General features: G+C 39.1%; 1 protein-coding gene across 6 annotated transcripts; it reads right to left on the bottom strand.

Annotated features, from left to right (window-relative positions):
* Positions 1-1,842: 1,842 nt before the first annotated feature.
* CUNH3orf14 (chromosome unknown C3orf14 homolog) lies at positions 1,843-18,704 on the bottom strand. Of its 6 annotated transcripts, none has more exons than XM_051206847.1 (5): positions 18,642-18,704; positions 17,438-17,518; positions 15,612-15,735; positions 5,582-5,656; positions 1,843-2,013 (listed from the first exon to the last, which is right to left on the bottom strand). In XM_051206847.1, the coding sequence occupies exons 2-5, from the start codon at positions 17,488-17,490 to the stop codon at positions 1,882-1,884; spliced, it is 384 nt and encodes a 127-aa protein (XP_051062804.1). In that variant the 5' UTR covers positions 17,491-17,518; positions 18,642-18,704; the 3' UTR covers positions 1,843-1,881. The 6 variants fall into 6 exon arrangements, with proteins under 6 accessions (XP_051062804.1, XP_051062807.1, XP_051062803.1 ...); XM_051206850.1 differs by having other exon boundaries at positions 17,438-17,521; positions 18,642-18,699; XM_051206846.1 differs by lacking the exon at positions 18,642-18,704 and adding an exon at positions 18,564-18,624 and having other exon boundaries at positions 17,438-17,521.
* Positions 18,705-20,472: the final 1,768 nt, after the last annotated feature.

Here is a 20,472-nt window from a genome sequence, read left to right as displayed (position 1 = left end):
GGGAAAAATGGTTCACCGCAGTCTTAAATACCTTCTCTTTGCCCTAACTTGTATAAGATTTATAAGCGTATCTAAAAACAAAACAAACAAACAACAATAACAAAACCATAAACCAAACTAGCCAGTCAGTCTAGGGAGAACCAAGAGAGCCTTTCTGGGAGGGTTATACTGCCACTCAATTTGTATTTTAATTCAACCTACTGGTGATTTAATTTACAGATCTCAAAGGAAGTATACACTCAAATATTTGAGGACAGTAATGTATCAACCACAGTTTAATTTTGGAATGTTCCTACTTACTTGACACAATATTTTACTAGCTAACAAATGTTTAGCCTTTTTTTTCACTTGACTAAAGAGAAATAGGTTTCACGTTGCTTCGTTCACCTTCTTATGTGCATATGCTGGGAGACTGGATGCTTAAAAAAACAAAACAAAACAAAACAAAAAAAAAAACCTTCCTCATGTTCCTTCCTACATTTAAATCTGTTTACCAATTTGGAGCTGCTAAGAAACCTGCATTTTCCTGCTAAATCAACTGGATGGCTGGAGCCCAAACTGTAATGTAACAGAAAAAAATTATCAATTTGTTTTCATGACAGTCTTGAGAATGTATAAAATTGTCTGGCCGCTAAGTCAGCCTTCCTATTTCCTCCTTCCTCTGTCTTCTCTCTTAAAGATGCCTTCAGCTTTAAGCTGGTACTTTTTATAGCTATATAACAGCTCTAATATTTTGTGACATTTTGTATTGTGACACTATAGATGAAATTGTCATCGGACTGACACCCTGTGCTGTTTATTCCTTAATTACAACTGTTAACACTGCAGAGAAGTGTGCTAATCTGCCAGCACATATTATGAAAACAATGTTATTGTTACCCACACCAACACCCACTCAACAGGACATTTCCAAGATGGCAGTGAACAAGGGACGTGTTCCACAGTGGATGCTTGGCTAATTTTGTATTGAAGGGAGGGCCTGTGTAAGTTTTAACTCATCCCATTGTCTATTTTTAAAAACACAAATGACCTGAGTGCAGGGGCTCATACCTGTAATCCCAGCGCTCAGAAGCTAAAGCAGGAGGATTGCTGTGACTTCAAGACCAGCTTGGGCTATGGAGTGAAACTCTGTCTCAAAGACAACACAAATATAAGGAAGAATAATTTTTGAAACACGACGACAAAACCACAAGTTTGCAGTTCAGAATAGTTCACTGCAATGACGTGCAGACAACTTCCCCAGAAGCTGCCTCCACAGTTAGAGTATTTTTAAGTTTAAAGAGGATGTTAATAGAAAGGAGGGAGGAGGGCAAGTGAGGTTATTTGTTTTCACAAGGTTGGGAGTCTTCAAGCCAGTCAGAATTCAGTAGCCATTTCTATGTCTAGCTCTAAGAGGTCTTTTTCAAAACCATACTGAGCAGTCCTGAAACAGGCTACATACATATTGAATCCTTTATAGATAAAATCTCAGAGAAGTCTGTCTGAGGCACCTGATCCTGTGAATCCATTTTCTGATCACCGTACTGGACAGGAGCAGCTAAGCAAGGTAGACTTTTATCCTCGTAAGCAAAGCTGTGCCTTGTGCCTGTTCCCATGGTGAGTAATGATGAGGGTGAATGTTTTAAACACACACAACACTGATCTAATACTTTAACAAACACTCTATCTTACCATTCGTTTTAGACACTTTCAATCTACAACCCTGAACTAGTCTAACCTGAGACTTTTAGTGGACTCTCATACTGACATTGCAATAACACAAAGCACATTTATTCCCTAAAGTCCCTGCCATGACTTACATAGTTTTATCAGATAGTTGGGTTTTTTTTGTTGTTGTTGTTGTTTTTGATTTTGTGTTCTGAGTAATATGTGAAGAAGTTATCACTTTGCCTCGTTTTGAATGGTGCATCCTGCCTCATTTTGATTTTCACCACCAACTGGATATGGTGCTTTTCCTAAAAGGAACTGTTCCCATTTGGGGACATGTTCTTCTACTGATGCCCAGTAACGAGTCTGGAAAACAAAACAAAACAAAAACCAAAGTAAGAAAGCATAGCAAACCATTCAACTCAGCTCCCCATAATAATCTAAATATTTATTATCTTCAGTGAGTATGTGTGCATGTACTTACTCTCACACACATATATGTAGAGTACATTTCATCTACAGAACATTTTATGTTAATTTTAGGAAAAAAATAAAAACCTGGCTACTTACTAGTGTTAATTTTTAAATTTCTCAGTGAACCAAAGCCTGGTAGAACTAAGGTTTTAATTTTTATTGTGATTTTACACGCCCTCTTGTGGCCAGCTTTGTGATTATTAACAGTACTGTCATTTATGGTACCTATTATTAAATTTTGTGTTTACTCTTCTCCATTCCATAACCTGGATTATCCACATGGAAATGATCACAAAAGATTATACATGAACAGATCTTCAGAACTCACAGGAGATGCTATGACCTGAACACAAGAATAGGAATGTAACTAAAATGTAAAGAGCTCCTCAGGTGCCTGGGATATTATGTACCCACCTATCTTTTAAAAGAATACTTAACAAGACAAATAGTGATTTTTCTTAAAGTTGTGTGTATGTGTACAAATGTGGTGTATGTGTCTGATGTATGTGCACATGTGTGCGTATAGAGGAGGCCCCTCTATCAGTTCCTACCTAATTCCTTTGAGACAGCACCTCTCTGATCCTGGACCTAGTCTAGCAGCCAGCAAACCCCAGTGGTGATCTTCCCATATCTCACCCCTGAAGCTCTGGGGTTACAGGCATGCAGGGCCACACCTGACTTTTTAGGTGGGTGCTGGGATTCAAACTTGAGTCTTCGTGCTTCTGTAGCAAGTGCTATTACCTGCTGAGCCATCTCTCCAGGTCTTCAGACTTTTATAATAACAGAATAACTAACATGGCATACCCATTTTGATGGAAATGACTTGCAAGTCAAGATGCTGTATATGTCTGACTGCTGTGGTTTACAGGCTATAGAAATCCAAGTAGTACTGCTACACTGTGTGGAGAAGCTTTGATGGACTTGGAGTGGTTGCCAAGGAGGTCAGAGTTTGCACCACAGGATGGCATTTTCTGTTGGATCAACACCATCAGTTTTTTGGGGGGTAATTCTACTCTTAGTCAGATAGTGCCAGGAATGCATACAGTGGTTCTGCTGTTTGAACATGGTGTGAGAGACTCTTAATATCTAGACATCTGTCCATGTGGTCTCAGAAACAGCCTGACATACTTAAAAGTTACCCTATTGTGCCAGAGAAGCTCAGAATACCATCCAAGGCCAGAGACAGGGGGCTTCTGTGCCATTCACGGCTGAATTAACCACTATTGTGTGGGCCCTGTATATGCTAAAATAAGGCATTGGTGAATTCAACAAAGGAGGGCATACCCAATGCACAACTTTGTGCCAGAGTTTTTCTGCATTTGATCATCGTTTTTTCGTTACCCTAAATGACACAGAAAATTGAGGGGCAGATTCTCAGCCTCACTTTTGAATCTATTCTTATCCCCAGTTGGGCAAAAAGGAAAATGACATCTGAGAAAGCTCATTAGAAGTAGAAAATGAAACTATTCTATATGTAGTGGATTCCCACCCAACACAAACATCCATAGACTAAGTGTGGCTCCCTTTTTCAACCATCTCCCCAATCTGCTTCTGGAAACTGAGCTAATACAGCTTTTTGCACTGCATGGTAAGCACAATGATAGATATTTATTTCTTCTCTCTCTCTCTCTCTTTTTAAAAATCTTTCTTTTTTAATTCTCTCACTGTGTAGTAGACTCACAGAGGTCTCCTGCCTCAGTCTTCCACCAGCTGTACTAGTAATATGCATCTGAAAAGCTTTTGCCACACCCTAGGCAAGGGACTCCTTATATTTCCAACAAGTACTCCTTGGCTATACATGCTGTCACTCAGGAGTCACAGTATATTCAACAGAGCAGTTGCTTCAATGTGACAAGAATGAGAAGACAAGATGTTTTATATTATTTCTGTTCTCTGTTCCCTGAGCCCTGGTTAGGGAATATTGATGTCCCAGTTAGGGATGAGCACTTAGTCTCTCATTCTCAGCAATGTGACCAGTTCTGCTTCTGTACTGATTTCTGCCTACTGCAGAGAGAAGTTTCTTTGACCAAGGATGACTGCAGCCAAGGTCTAGGGGTATACTCATAAATATTTGGAAGACAATTTGACAGCATGGCCATTTAGCAAAATAACAACACTCTAGGAACTACAACTTCTATAGTCATGTAGCTTTGACTAGGATTTCAGTATTAGGTGAAAAATCCCACCCTGTGGAACAGGATGTAGTTAGCTGCCCTCACAATAGTTGTGATACTACTACAGAAACAGGCACATCTTGACTGGCAGATTGGTTCTGTAGCATGTAATGTTCATCACTAGAGAAGACCATCCATGTCTCTTCTCTCCAGAAGGCGCTACAGCACCTTCTAACACTATAAAACCTACCCAGAAGGGTTAGAAATTCATTCCTCTATGTCTGGAAGCCAAGTGTATGGTGTCATCAGCAACAGAGTCTTACCATACATTTATGGTAAGTAACCAAGAGTGATGGCAATAGTAATATGTTTTGTTGTCTTGGAGACCTCTAAGGCTTCTTGAACAATAACTCACAGGAAGTTATCCAATTTTCATTTGAAAACTCTGTTTCAGAGTGACACTGTTTACCTCTGCAGGACAATTTCATTAGAAAAGGATGCAGAAAGAATATAGAAGTCGGAGGATGGCAATGAGTGCTCCAAAACAATGTCTTCTGGACATGACATGACTATCACAGTCATGAACACACAGCTTCTGTGGTTACCTACACAAGGTCAAGCTAGTCAAAAGCCTGGCATAGATGGGGTATATATGCTCCAGACCCCATGACACACTTTAAAAAACTACTGGTAGAGAGAGAAAGAGACTCACGCTTTGTTGAGGATGTGGTAGCTGGTAGGTTTGCCACGCTCCAGGGAATGCCTCACATCCACGCACATAAGGGCAGCTCTAACTAGGCGATTATTTTACAAAGTGTGTGTGTGTGTGTGTGTGTGTGTGTGTGTGTGTGTGTGTGTGTATTGGGGGGGATAGAGACAGATCTGTGTATATGACTGAATATTTCAAATGTTAAAAACATCATTCCATTAGAGAAATGGATGGCTTAGCAGGTTAATAGACTTGCCATTGAACTTGATGACCTGAGTTTGATCCCCAGAACCCACATGATGGGAGGAAAGGAACAGCTCTTGAAGGCAGTCTCTGACCTCCACATATGTACCACATGAGTGCATACATGTGCACTTGCATATGTACATGTGGTGCACACATGCATGCACATACATATACAAAACTAGATGTGAATCAGATACATTCTTTTCATCAAGATATGCTTTAATTACCAGCTGTATATAAAATATTGTACTATGGACATAAAAATATTAGCCAAACCCTTCTTGCTTATTTCCTGACAAAGTAAACCTGGGCAATACAGCTGTGTAGGTAGCCCTTATTTAACTGGTAGGGAACTTACAGTTGTTTTGTTACAGTTAACTGGGGGCCTTACCTCAAGAGAACGTACCGCAGGCTGTGGATGTGGCTTAAGCCTGGTCTGTAAGGACTTCTCTGCAGCTTCTATGTCCTATAACAGACACCAGCATTTAAAACTGAAGTGTGTTTACCTACAACATAAATGGCACCTACACCCCCCAGTGTCTTGTAACCCAAATCTCTCACCTCAGTGAGGTTATACATGATAGAGGAACACAGAGGTAGGAGACCTGATTACAGATCAATTAACCCACTTCCACTCATGCAGGGTATTTATTTAACATAGGAGCACTATATTCTACCTTTTTACTTTGAATAACTGGCAAGCAACAGAAATTACTTGGGGGGAAAAAGTGCTTCCTTTAAAAATGCTCAGGGTTGGATGTGGTGAAACATGCCCATAACCACAGAACATGGGAGGCTATTGCAGGAGGGCTGAGTTTAAGGCCAGTCTAAACTACATAAGGAGTCTCTGGGACAAAAGTCAGCCCAGCAAAAAATGATCAGAACATAAATTACATGAGCTTTTAGATCACCTTAAAACAGGCAAAGTAATGATGCACGGAGATAATACACTAGCTATTCAGACTCACACTATGCAATGAAGAGTGCAGTCTCTGCAGCTGATGTGGCTAGCATATTAATGGCACATATTTTATCAGTATTATATTTTAGAATGCTACACCATGGAAATGTTCCACATAGTTAAGGCTGTCAATGAATTACTTTACTACTTTGTAATGTTTTGTTTTTAAATATGCTACTACACAGCTAACTTTCTGACATTTTGAAACACTATTATCACCTACACAGTTCATGTTTGAGAATTACATAATCAAGTTACCCTGCTCTCATCTTATGACAGCTTAAGAGTAAAAGTTTGCAATTCTGTGTTGGGCTGTATCATAACTATCCTTGTAGCCCCCAGGCTGTGGGCACCTACAGATCTTTAGGACTGGATTTTAATGCTAATTTAAGTGGAAAGTGTCATTTTCAGGCAATAAATTGCTTAGTACGTGGCCTTCACCAGTGGGAAGAGTCATTGCCAGGCAGCAAATTGCTTAGTGGATGGCATTCACCAATAGGAAGTGGCATTGACAGGCAGTACATCACTCAGAGAATAACATTCAAGAACCATACTTAAATTTGTGGCTTAATTTCAAGATAAGTATATTTTCTTCTATGGTTGTAAAGGCAGCAGGGCAATTAAGCTTAACCTGGTATAATTTTTCTTCTCTACACACCTTAAACGTGTGCAGAAAAGCAGGGTTCTGGATATTGTTACAGAAACATTTGATTCTGGTTAATGTTCCCCAAACCTGCACTGATGCTGTTTAGAGCACTTTTACTATGTTAAGTTCACAGAGGTCTGGGTGCAAGGTTTAACAAATCTGTGTCTCCCTTGGTCTTAGTGAATTGCTTGCTAGCAAAAAGTTCCCTTGATCCATGTACACGCATCAGAGCAATCTAAGTAGAGGGCTGTTGGACAGACGGAGAGAAATGGAAGAGGGCGTGGGAGTGGGGTGTGAAGAAGCCAATGCTGAACAGGAGAAAAAAGATAGCAGATGGTAGCGGCGGGAGCAAGGGATGGGTGTGAAATGTAAAAAGAAAAACAGGAAATTCCCTAAAGGGACTCCCCAAAGTTGCACAACCATTAATGCACCTGCTGTCTAGGGGAAGGTGATTTGAAGGAAAAAAAAAATACACAATTTAGGGATACAAAAGCTGATGTTAGCATGTCTATCCCTTACCATAAGTTTACAGCTATGACACATGCTAAAGATACATGATGATGCCATGATGGTACAGACGTCTGACTCTTCTCTGATTTTTACTGAGATTTCACAAGCTTTATGAAACTTTTATTTCATTGTTAGTAAATAAAACACAAAATCATCCCATTGCTTCTTCCAGGACTCTAAGAACAGGTCCACTGTTCCTGTCAGTGGCAGATCTGTGTGACTCTTAGCTCTGATATTATCAAGATTTTTCTGAAGACAGGAAATAGGGACACTGAGTATTTTTTACAGACAAGTACATGTGTAAACAAAAAAGCAACATCAGCAGAGGCAGATCCTGGTAGCATTACCCACACCACCACATCACTGAAAGCTTCCTCAGCTCTCAGATGCTCTGCTGACCTCAACCTCCTCCATGGCTGCCTTGGCATGGGCTTTCTCAAGATGTATGACATCTTGCTTCCTGTGTTTACTCTGTCTCCCTTTGTGACTGCCTCTTACAGAGCTTCAAGCGCTACTGTAGATGAGGGCTAGGCTTCTACCCCACCACTCCCTTCTCCACTGGGTAAAGCCCCTTGTTAAGTGGGCTGAGTGTTACTGGGTCTCAATAGCCAGGTGCCCCTGGTGCATGCTCCATCATCATGCCACCTTACTCCTTGCTAGCAGGACCACAAAGCTCTCTGTTGTCTAAGGATGCCTTTCATTGTCTCCACTTTATTCCCAATGTCATGCTCTTATTACTAATTTAGTCACTCAACAGCTCACCAAGTACTTCCTTTGAATTGTGCTAAGAGAATATCTTGTTTTATTTTGTAACTGTCCTAGGATTGATCTGTTGGTTAAACAACCACTTGAAATTTATCCTCATGTACCTCAAAAACAGTTGATACTTAGTAAACAGGACGAAGTGTGACTTCCCTTTGCAGGACTGCAGTAAGACAAATGAACAAAAAGACCACAATTTGATTAGCACATTCGGTACTAAGTTATAGCCTGAAATTTCCATACAAGGCCTCCTCTTTGACAGCCATACACATGGCCAGAGGTATAGTGTAAAACTTTTATGTGCACATAAATAATCAATGAATGGATAGCCACAATACCAAAGTTTCCTGACCAAACTCAGAAACTTAAAGGGAAAAAGGCAAAAGGGGAGAGCAAAAGCAGACTAGACTTAGATGCCTATAAATTACTACTTCATTGTAAAGATCTGCCAATAGACTAGTTACATAACATGAAAAATCAAGCATCAGGTATTGTCAACCAAGTGAAAAAGATGTACTGTGTTGGTGGTGGTATAACCATTAGCTGGCTGCTGAGCATAGTAATGCTAAACTTCCCTGGAAAGAAAGCCCTAGAGTCAATAGTATCTTACCTCAAAGCACTTCTGGTGGTCAGAATGGTATCAGTAGTAATGTCTGTATCACAAGACTGAGACAATGCTGTACTTGCTCTCATGCTTGGTTTTGCTATCCAGTTTCTGTTTCCATGGTTAATAGTGGGCTGTAGATATCAAACTGAAAGATGGGAGCTAAGGGTGCATCTTACTAGTACAGTGCTAGCACAGCATGGATGAAGCCTTGGTATCAATCTTTATCTTGAACATTACAACACAAATAAGCAACTGGTAAGTTTTAAATTGTGTATCATTCTGCGAGGCATAATGAAATTTCATGACTTCCTTCTCTGTTCTGCCTGGGCTGTATACAATATCTTTGCCAGTACACGCCCAGTATATATGCTACATTGATCACTTGCAGTTGTCTGGGATATGTTAGATTGGCCTTTGAGGTATCATGGAGCTTGTATCTAAGTAATCAGCATGTAGTAGGCAAATACTGGGTCACTCACCTCACTTTCATGTTATCACAGAGGCACAATTTTACATCATAGGAAAGGTGAGTACAATATAACATCTTCAGACTGCATCCACCCAGTTTTCATTAGAATATAACCATTCTACTTTATTGTTGCTAATTCTTTTCTGTGCCTTACTTACAAAGTCAGCCCCACTACAGGTGTGCAAATATAAGGGAGAGCAGTGTACACAGGAATTGACATTATCCATGGTTTCCTATGTCTGCTGGGAAGTCCTGGAGCATATGACCAGGGAGACTATTGCATACAGGTATGCTGGTATTGGGGAGCTCCTTGGGACCAAGCATTTGAGTTTTTTAAACAAGGATTCACTGTGGCTCAAGCTTGCCTCAAAATCACAGCAGTCATGCTTCAGCCTTCCAAGTACTGGGATTACAGGTGTGAGACATCACAGTTCAGGACTGAGATTTCTGGTATAAGGGGGAAAAGTTAGTTCCCCCCCCCAAAAAAAATTCAATGGTTTTAAGTTAAAAACCTCGCCTTGCAATCCTTTGGCTGAATTGGAATTACTGATAGGGACACTTGTTGTATCTTATCTTAAAAAGGAAAATCAAAGAAGTTGCAATAAATAGTTCCAGTGCCCAGATTGAGAGCTCTAAATATATTTCTTGCCAAAAGGAGCCAAAGCTCCTTGAAGCAATGACCAATTCCAAGTCTGGATGGCAAGTACAGAAACCGCAAGAACTCATCAGGTCAGAAAGAGAGGAAACTATCGAAAACAAGACTGTTACTATATGGCTAAGACATTCAGGACTAACTTGGAGAAATTTCCATTTGGTAAGAATGGCGTAATCTGAGTATGGAAAGTCACAAAGAACTGAAACATTTCAAATCTCAGAAAATTAAAAGCAAAACAGTACCTCACAAGTCACCCTGGAGGAATGGTGGGAAACTGGCCAGTTTAAAAATGAAGTGCAGAGGGGCTCAGTGGTTTGGTTCCTAGCACCCAAATCAGGTATCCCACAAGTGCCTATAAATCCAGCTCCAGGGGATCAGATGCCCCCTTCTGGCCTCCACAAGCACCTGCACTCAAATCTTAAAAAAAAAAAAAAAAAAAAAAAAAAAAAAAGGGAAATATGGCTGTGATTGTCTAACATGTACAGGGACTAGATTCAATTTCCATCTCTGAAAAACAAAAATGACTAAATTCACAAGTATTCAGTATACTGTTTCCTACATTAACTGTATGTAATTAGGTAACTGATATGGGGCAGATTTTCTTTAAACAAATAAAAATTAGAAGTCAAATGAGAAGGAATAAAATAGCTTAAACACAAATTTGAATTTTCTTTCTTTCTAAGAGTATTGCTGTGTTACCTTGGCTAGCCAAAATTTGCTTCATTGATGAGATTGGTTTGGAATTTGTAACAACTCCCTGCTGGTGCCTCTGAGTGATGGAATTATAGCCATAGCCTTTAGGACACTTCTAGTCCATGATCATGAACACTGAAGTGCGTTGCCCCAAACATAAAACTCTACTTAATGGGGTTTCTAGATTTCCACTCTTAATACTACAGCCATTAACCTAGCCTACCCTCAGTAGAGGTTCTCACTCTATTCCTGATTGTGATGCTTTCCTATCCTATGTTGTCTTTCAGGGCTTGCCCATCTTCTATAACCACAGAATGGTCTTTCTGCCAGAAGGCTTAATTTTCTAAGAGGTAAGGAAGGAGTGTACTTTATAACACAGAAGTTTATTTATACAAACAAACAACATCCTTCCTCTCCTCCAAATGCACACCAATCATGCTTGTTTTTAAGACTGATTTCTATTTAATACTTGGGAATAGTACTCAGCCTGCATTTTCTAAGTCTGTGATCTTTTGTGGCATTTATTGACTAAAATTTGACTCAGGACTGTCTTTTTATATATGCAGTTCATTAACTAATATGTCAAATATTTGATCAATTAGTTGTTTCCTTATGCCTCCTTTAAAAAAAATTCTCTGACACTTGATACTGCTTTTTAAAAAATAATTTTAAAGTTAGCATACAAAGTAGTGGACTTTGTTAGGGTATTTGCACACATACATGGCACTATATTTTGTCTTTATTTGTGTCTTCCTTCCCTCCTGTTGGTCCCACTTCTGTCTTCACATGCGGATATGTAGTTTATTTTTCCCAAATGACTTTACAGACATGTTATCACATCCATTGCAAATTTTGTTGGGATCTAAACAGATGTATAAGTAACTTAGTAACAAGAGTTTCCCCATGAGAATGAGGTCATTTGTATCCTCTTAAATTTTCCCTTAAATATCACATTTTAGTGTAATACATATCTTTATACTATCATGAATAGCAAGGAAGAATTCCTAAGGAGCTAGAATTGTATTGCAGATGTAAATATGATTTCATGAATTTTCTAGCTGTAGCATAGGAATGCTGTTGACTTTTGAATCTCTAACATGCCAGTTTTACTAAACTCATAATATTTGGTGTTTTTCCTTGAAAACAGCCATACAACATAAAATGTTGGTCAATCATCCTTTTCAAAAGAGGCTGACCCCTTGTTAATGTTTATTCCACCAGTCAGAAGACCTAAGGACTGTCAAATAATGGGTAGCAAGAGAGGTCTTACTTGGGTTAGTGTTGTTGTCACTGAACACATTTTAACGGCACCATCTATAAGCTGTAGGTTCCTTGAAGGTACCTGCCCTAGAGGGAACCTACCCTGTTCTTGACAAAGTATTGGAAGTAGTTATACTATGGTTTACTACACTCTTTAAATACTTAGGCCAGATTGTGGCATCTGGGAAGGTTGAAAGGAAAAGAGAGGGTAACTTCACTTTTATCTATTTTTAAACCACTGAAAAACAATGTAAAAAAGAATATTTAACCTTTCAGTAAGAATCTAATGTAGTATACACGCTATTTAATGTCTTTCCCATAAACTGGGCCTAGTGGCACAGGCCTGTATTCCCAGCTACACAGGAGATGAGGCAGGAGAATTACTTTTTACATTCATTGCCTATATAGGAAACAGAGTAAGTTTAAGCGCAGCCTAGGAAATGTAGACTCTATTCAAAATGAAAAGTAGGCCAGTGGAGGGTCAATGGGTAAAATCACTTAGAGCTAAGCCTGACAAGCCTGAGTCAATCAATCTCCAGAACCCACATAGTGGACAGAGAAAACTCTTCCACAAACTGTTTGTTCTATGATCATCATAAGAATATGTGCTAACTCCCCCCCCCAAAAAAAAAAGTAAAATAAGGGCTAGGGATGTAGTCCAGCAGTGGAATGATTGCTTAGCAGGCATGTAAAAGATCCTGGGTTTAATCCCCACTCTCCCAGACCTCATTCCCTCTACACACAAAAGCTCTCTTTGGAAATGGGAAGTAGTTCTCTGATAGTGTGTATTTAGCACTCACGATGGCCTGGGTTTATTCTCTAGCACCCCATCTCCCCAGAAAATATCTCACAACATAGTATTATATAGTAATCAAATTCTATTTATCTTACTTTTATACAATGATTTCTATATTGATAACATTAATACTGCTTTTGAATTTTAAAAAAAATTAAAGCAACACAGGATTTTAAAATGCATATGTAACTAAAGTGTATAAAATAGACAGGACACAAATCATGTCCAGCAGCAGTCACCATGCTAATGATGCAGCAACTGCTCAATAAATGAGTAGGATACTATGAAGACAAGCATTTTGTCTTTTTTGTTTCTTTTCACTATGACAGTCAGGGAAAAATCCAGCATACTAAACTCATTTCCTTCAGCTATAAAGCCAGTGTCTTCTTTTCTTTATCCACTGATGTCCCTGAACTTGTGGATTATACCCATGGACCATGATTTGAAAATCAACTTAGAATGCACTTAATGAACCTAATCTATTATAAAATAAAGATATGAGCCTTATATAAACATACATAAAATATAAACTGTACTTTACATAAAACTAAGTTTTATATAAAAAATAAGGAAACTGGGTTGATGACTATTTTTTAGCTTCTCTCCTTACCTCTATTAATGTCAAGAATAGTTTCTCTATTCATTTAGGTGATTGTGATTGCATGTATGTCTATGTAGGTAAGAACTCTCTAGGGTCAGTCAGAAGAGGCATCAGATCCCCTGAAACTGGAGTTATGGATGGTTGTGAACCACCAAGTAGGTACTGAAGATTGAACCTGGTCCTCTAGAAGAGAAGCCTGTGCTCCTAATCACTGAGATTTTTCTCTATCCTATTTCCCTATTCCTGAATCATCTAAGTAGAAAATCAATCTTTCATAAATATTCACATGTGAATATGTATGGGCGTGTGCATACCATAGCTTACATATGGAGGCCAAAGGACAACTTGTATTAATCAGTTCTCTCCAATAATGTGGGTCCTGGGGATCCAATTTAGGTCTTCAGGCTTGGTGGCAAGTGCTTTTCATGCAGAGCCATCTTGCCAGCCTCTGTTTATTTCTTATGAAAGTCTGTGTTCTTCTTGGAACTTAGTACTACATTACCATTATATTTTAAGCCTCATATTCTTTGGTTCTTGTATCAATTACTTTTTCTGTTCCTGAGATGAAATGCCATGAAAAAAGCAACTTACAGAAGAGTTTATTTGGCTTCTGGTTCCAGAGGAGTAAGACTATACCATGGAGGGAAGGCACGGCAGCAAGTGGCTATAGCAGGGAGCTTAGACATCACATATCAGTTGCACACAGGAAGCAGAGTGCAAACCGGAAGTGAGGCTACACACTTTAAAAGTCTAGCCCCAGACACATTCTTCCTCTAGCAAAGCTATAGCTCCTAAAAGTTCCAAAACCTCCCTGAACAGCACCACTAAGTGGAGACCAAGTATTCAAATACACAAACTCCTGGAGGATATTGTTTGTTCAAATCATTGTAGTCTCTGAACATACCCAACTTTGTTTCCTGCAAATTTTCAAGCTTGTTAGAATATAATCCCACTGACCATTAATAGGGCCATTCATCTTTTTGCTTTTGACTGTTTTTATTTAAGAATCCAGTGGACTATTTTGACTATTTAAACACAAATGAGGTTCAGCTTCATTTCACACATCTCTACGAATATTTTTGCATCAGTTAGGTCTCATTAATTATGTGTAATAGTCAGAACATACAAATTAAGCCAAATCATAAATTCATGCAAAAGTATTGGAAAGGTGGGGAAAATGTCTATACTAAAGAAGCTCTCAAGCACATTTTACTCTTAATCTTCATAGTCTGCATTCTATTCCGTGTAATTTAGTATTTGATCACATTAAGCATAGGTTGTTTGTAATGAAAAGCTCACACACTCTGACGTCATCTATCTGTAGCTTCCTTGAAGCAAGAATCTTGTTTTATCCTTACTTTGCTATCTCTGCTTTAGCTCTAGGCATTCATCAAATGCTTGCTCATTAAAAGGAAAATACTTGAAAACCAAATATCCCATCACTTGCTACAGGTAGTGGCAATCAAGTTTTCCAATTTAGTTTCTCTAACTTTTCACAGCAATTTCCAGAATACCCTATATATTTCCATTTAAAAATAAATATTGTTAACACCATTGGGCAAGTAAGACATATGGCAATATAGAATGCTTTGGTAGCACTATGGCTGTGACTTAAATTACTGTGGATCAAACTGCCAGAAGCTGAGAAGATAACTGAATTTTCCTCTCCCTTTATCCTGTAGTGAGGATAGAAGATAGCTGTATCATGCCTATCGATGAAAATATTTAACAATAAAAAACTGACAACACTGCTTTATAACTTAAATAATATAGTCTTACTACCAAATGTTTTAGTCATAGGATCTCTTGGAAGCTTGAATGGAAGCAAACTCTAGGGTTTTAATTATGGATGAAGCCACACAATTCTGGAAGCACAGTATAGCAAGCAGCCAAAAATGTTACACATATGATTTTATTCCAAATGGGCACAGTGGCCAAATGGTGAGGCCCTGTGCAATCATACACTTTGACCACCTACTCTATAACCATCCAAGGAGTCTTAGAAGTAAGCTCTCACACGGTGAATTCTGTGTGTTTACTGTGCGATAGTTGGGCAAAATCAAATGCTTCATGTTTTTGTGCTGTTTAGTATTTGAGTTGGATCTAAACACATCACAGCTTAAGGTCTTTGGGGGTCCTCCCTTGAAATGGAAGAATATGAAAATGTAAGGATACACTTTCTGCTTCTTCTTGCACAAAGGTGACCTTAATATTCTTCCTGTCGTCATTGATTTTTTTTTGGTTGACAGAAAATATTTAGCTTATGTAAACTTCAATTTTTTTCATTTTTAAAAAGCAAGAATCCATATGCTATTTGCCCAACTAACACAGGCTTGAAAAAGACACTGGCTCATTAATTCTGCTTGTTGCTAAAAACAAAGAAATGATGTGAATCAAACTCATAAGATGCATGCAAATACCTTAGGAAAGGGGAAAGCATCTATACCCGCCATGGAAATACCTGCAAGAGTCTGAGGTTCCTTTTGGAAGCAGTCTCAGTGGCTTGAAGGAGACATGCCCTTTCTGTGTTTTGATCTCCAAAATTATTCTTCATTTTCTGAAGTAACATTAATCTTTGTGATACTCTGAAAAAAAAACAAGTAAAGTTTATATAGAGAGGAAAAAATTGAAAAGCAAACATTTTATTGCTTGACCAATATGTAACATTTCTTTCTTAACTGCATCTCACCTCAACTATGACCCATTATTGAAAGCCAATTATTTTATCAGCTGAGACAATGAAGACTAGATAGTTTACTATGTCTTGTCAATCTGGATAAAATTATTTTTATTTTCGTTAACATATACTTCCTATATGCCATAAGTACATGTCTCTCTTTTTTAGCCTCTGTGGTCTTTTGAAATTATTTTAGAGTGTTGAAGATATGTAATTTTTGGTGAAAATGCAAACTGTAATACATATCTCCTTGTACACATAGTTATATATACCTCCCCACACATATACATTGCTATAACTTGCTATAGGAAACCTTCTGCTTAACACTTCAGTACCCCTGAATCTCATGTTACACATTTAGAATTGTGTTAAACTTCCATATGTTTGGAGAAGCAATAAAAATATTTTTTATCTCTTTTTCCAAGAGAAAGATGATGGTTTGATATATGAGTGAGAGGCAGCATGCATGCATGCATGCACGCTCATAAGGTAAACCAATGTTTGAAGAAAGATGAAAAGTTATGAGTACATTCTTTAACTACGTTATTATATATAATGCACTTGAAAAGTTTTTTGTACATTTTATAAATTTTTGGGTTCCTTAAATGATAAATAAGAAATTATGTACAATGATTAAAAATACATCAGTGGTATACAGCAAAGTAATAAGTAAGTCATGAAGGTTCTCAAAGAACACTGTTTTGTAGGGATATCTTGAATGGAGAACTAAAACCTGAGGTTGATGAACATTATTTTATTTTTGTTTTTATGGGACTAGTGTATTACAACACCAAAGGTCAGGACCTGGTATCTAGTTAAACAACAGGAAGATCTGAGAGCCCACAGATGGATGAAGAAGATTAATATTAACCACAAGATCATGGCTAGCCATACAATATGATGGACCAAGTGTAGAGTGGGTAAAGACCATGACATTCACACACTGAAGCTAATGCAAGGCCTGTGACTGCACAGGTCATGCTCCATGAACATAAAGCCAGCCCTGGATAAAAGATTTCAAGTCTACTAAAAGCCAAGCTGGAGAGATGGATCACAAGGTAAGGGGCTCTTGCTTTTCTACTGGACTTGAGTTTAGTGCTCAGAACCCACATCAAGCACAAACAACTGCCTGGAACTCTTAGCTCCATGGGTTCTGGTACCCTCTCACCCTCCTCTGGGCTTCCTGTGTATTGACACATGCAAATTTACACCCCCCACACACAAATATTTTTAAATAATAAAGTTTAAAACTTTTTAGTTAAAAAGAAAAATCCAAGCATGGTGATGACTACCCTTACACCAAGCACTCAGGAGACATTGCAATCAGGGTTCAAGATCAGTTTTAGTTGTATAGCAAGTTCAAGAACCCCTGCCACCAAAAAATTTCTTTCGTTAAGCTTAGAAAGGGTGAATTTTGATATTAGTTTTTAAAAAGTATATATACAGATGTATAGAACATAGTTGTGCCTTTTCATTGTCAAGAGACAATGAAATCATCTACAATAAAATTTCGAGTCAGAAAAATGCTATTTTCACGTTTTTTCTGTACATGTTTCACTCATAAAGCCAGCACACACTCCATATTTGGAGTATCTTTTTCAGAAACTTACATTTCTTCATGTCTTTTAGAAAGGTGAATTTCTTGAGTGAACAATGAAGTCATCTTTAATCAAAGCTTGGCTATAAGGTCTCTGCTAAATAATAAAAGCAGTTACTTTTCCCATATATTCAGCTATGCAATTTGATCACTTTAGTACTGCCACAACCCATAGATTGCCTCAGAAGAGAAAACTGACAACTTCATGTGTTGTGTGAAAGAATGCACTCAAACCCATTTGTATTGATTTTTTTTTTGTTTGTTTTGTTTTGTTTGCCAGATTCACCCAAAATACCGTGGATCAGGTAAACTCTACTCATTTCCTATTTTCTACCTCCACCCAAGCTCTAACCTTAAACAGAATTTAAACAAACAAGCAGCTGGCTCTAAGATTAGTATACATTTTAACAGACACAAAGAGAAAAATATGTAAAAATTCAAACCAGGAATACCATCCCTTCTGCTCATGCACACAAGCAGTAACAGTAAGGCAATGAAGTATGAGAACCAATTGGAAAGTCATGGAAGACTGCCCAGTTCTACCATTACTCTTTCAAACAAGAGAAGTATTTTTTCATGTATAATTTAGGAAAATCTCGATAAGTTCTTTCACTGTATGTATCCTAGCAGGTCAAAACTCACACTTAAAGAGTTCAGAAAAACTCTTTTCTATGGCACACTTTACACCAGGTGCATGTTTACCTTGGCTAAAGACCTTACACTAGTGTAGATGGCAATCTAGTGAAGTTCTCTGAAGGCCCAGGCTGAAAAGCACAAAAGCTATGGGAGACAAATACAACAAAGACGTCCCATCAAGGAGGTTTTCCTAAACTTTCTGAAATTAAACACTCATTCCCTGAACCGCCTAGGGTCTGATGCAGACGGGAGAGCACACTGCACAGGGCCCTCTGCCTTCTGCGGGTCCCTTCTCCCAGCACCGCAGCCTCCAGCGTCCTCGCGTCTTCCCCGCAGTTCTGCAGCCGAGCATGCAGCGTCCAGGCGCTCCTGGAAAGTCAGCCCTGCTAACTGCCTCTCCTTATGGAGCACCTCATGGGGAGTTCTGCCTGGGAAGCGCAGAGCCCGGGCACCCTAGCTCCCGCCTTTCTCCCCGGACAACTCTAGAGAGCCTTCCTCATCACCTGGTCCTCCCCTTAATAGCTTCCTCCACATCAGCCAACGGCCTCAAGGACTACGGGCCACAGCCACACTGCGCCCACCTCTGAGCTCTTCCGGGAACGCGCCATGAACTACGCCTGCGCAAGACCTGGGCGTGGCCATACGGCCATCTTGGCGCACCTTACGCTCCTGACGTCAGTCACTCAGGGCGGCTCTGCCTCAGGGTCCTCAGTGAGGATGAGTTTATGGAAGGTAGCCTAAAGGGGCAGTAGGGACATTGAGGAAAATCCGGTGATAGCTCAAGTTTTTAAAGTGTGGGATCTGCATATGTAAAAAAGTTATCAGGGAGTGCAACTGGTTTCCTGGGCCCTTGGAAGGTCCAGTAGTTTGTATAGAAGGGCGTGTGTGTGTGTGTGTGTGTGTGTGTGTGTGTGTGTGTGTGTGTGTGTGTGTGTGTGTGTGTGTCCTGGGCCCTTGGAAGGTCCAGTAGTTTGTATAGAAGGGTGTGTGTGTGTGTGTGTGTGTGTGTGTGTGTGTGTGTGTGTGTGTGTGTGTGTGTGTGTGTTGAGCTGGGGACTCTGTGGATGTTGTGATGGGAACTCTAGTCCTCTGGAAGAATAGCCAGCACACATAACTAGTGAGCCATCTCTCCAATACCAAGAACAAATATATATTTTGCCTTTGGTCTACTAGTGTGTAGTTCTAGCTAAATGAATGCAATTCTTTTGCTTGCTGAAATCTCATTTGATTTCAAAGCACTGTGTCTTTACTTGGCATATCTGTTTAGTTGATAAAATGCTCCATACCCTTCTTTTTCGAATGACCCTGTGTTCTGGGCTCACCTATGAATAAAATAGAACTTTTGCATGACTATAGTGCATTCTTGTTTGTATTGTAGGAATTATAAATATTTTTTCTTAAATTGGTTTTTGGACTGCATGACCAGAGTTTATCTATTAAAATATTTTAATGTTGATTAAGACAAACTTTATACACCCTCATGCTTTGGGTAAGTTTGCATAGCAACACAACTGGAAGAAACCTAGTTTTTCTGTTCAAAGCCCTGCATTCTCAGGCCATTGTCTGCCCTACTGCCAAACTAAGGGGTAGTTATAAAATGTGCAAATTTTAGGAAAACAGTAACCAGCAATATGTCATAGAAAGTTAAAGATTATCTAGATATACTGTGATCATTCATAGCAACCCATAAAAATGCTTCCTCTCTACTTAAAGATCCGCTCTGAATGTTCCTCTAGTATGACAAATCACATGGGTGATCCTTTCCTTGAGACACCTAGCTGGTGAGGACAAATCTCTGGCAACTTCATAGGGCATCAATTCACATACAGCTTCTGTGTTTTATTAGATAAGTTTGGATAGTTTCTGGAGTGAAGTACTCCTGCTTTACCCTGCAAATTGTTGTGATCCTCTAAATAGCAATTGGCCCATTGTGAGGGTATTCTTCTGTACATGTGTAGTAAAGGTAATGTTTCCTAGTGCTGATTCTTGCAGCCAATTACCTTGATTATTTCCTTGGCCTCAGTGTATAGGAATTGTTGTCCTTTTGAAAAGAAAATATATGTGTCTATGGAGGCCTGAAGAGGACGTCAGATGTCCCAGAACAGGAGTTATTGGTGGTTGTGAGTGGGTTCAGAAAACTGAACTTGCACCTTCTGGAAGTGCAGCAAGCACTTTAGCCACTGAGCCATCTCTCCAGCTCCAGAAGTATTGCCTTTGAAGTTATATGTTCTGTAAAGGTATATGTGATATAGCATAATATGCTGTTAATCTGTTAAGCTCCTACTGACTGGCTGAGCTCTCAATATATGCTCAAAAAATGCTAAAGGAGAGCAGCTGACAACATAAAATGGCTTGTTTGTTGCTGCTCATTCTGTACTGGGCCTTTGGCATAAATTCCACCTAATCTTAAAC

The sequence above is a fragment of the Phodopus roborovskii genome, unplaced genomic scaffold (genome assembly GCF_943737965.1).
Source record: "Phodopus roborovskii unplaced genomic scaffold, PHOROB, whole genome shotgun sequence".
In the NCBI taxonomy this organism is placed as follows: Eukaryota; Metazoa; Chordata; class Mammalia; order Rodentia; family Cricetidae; genus Phodopus; species Phodopus roborovskii.
The sequence above is the reverse complement of the archived record's forward strand: the minus strand, read 5'-3'. Positions and strand labels throughout refer to the sequence as shown.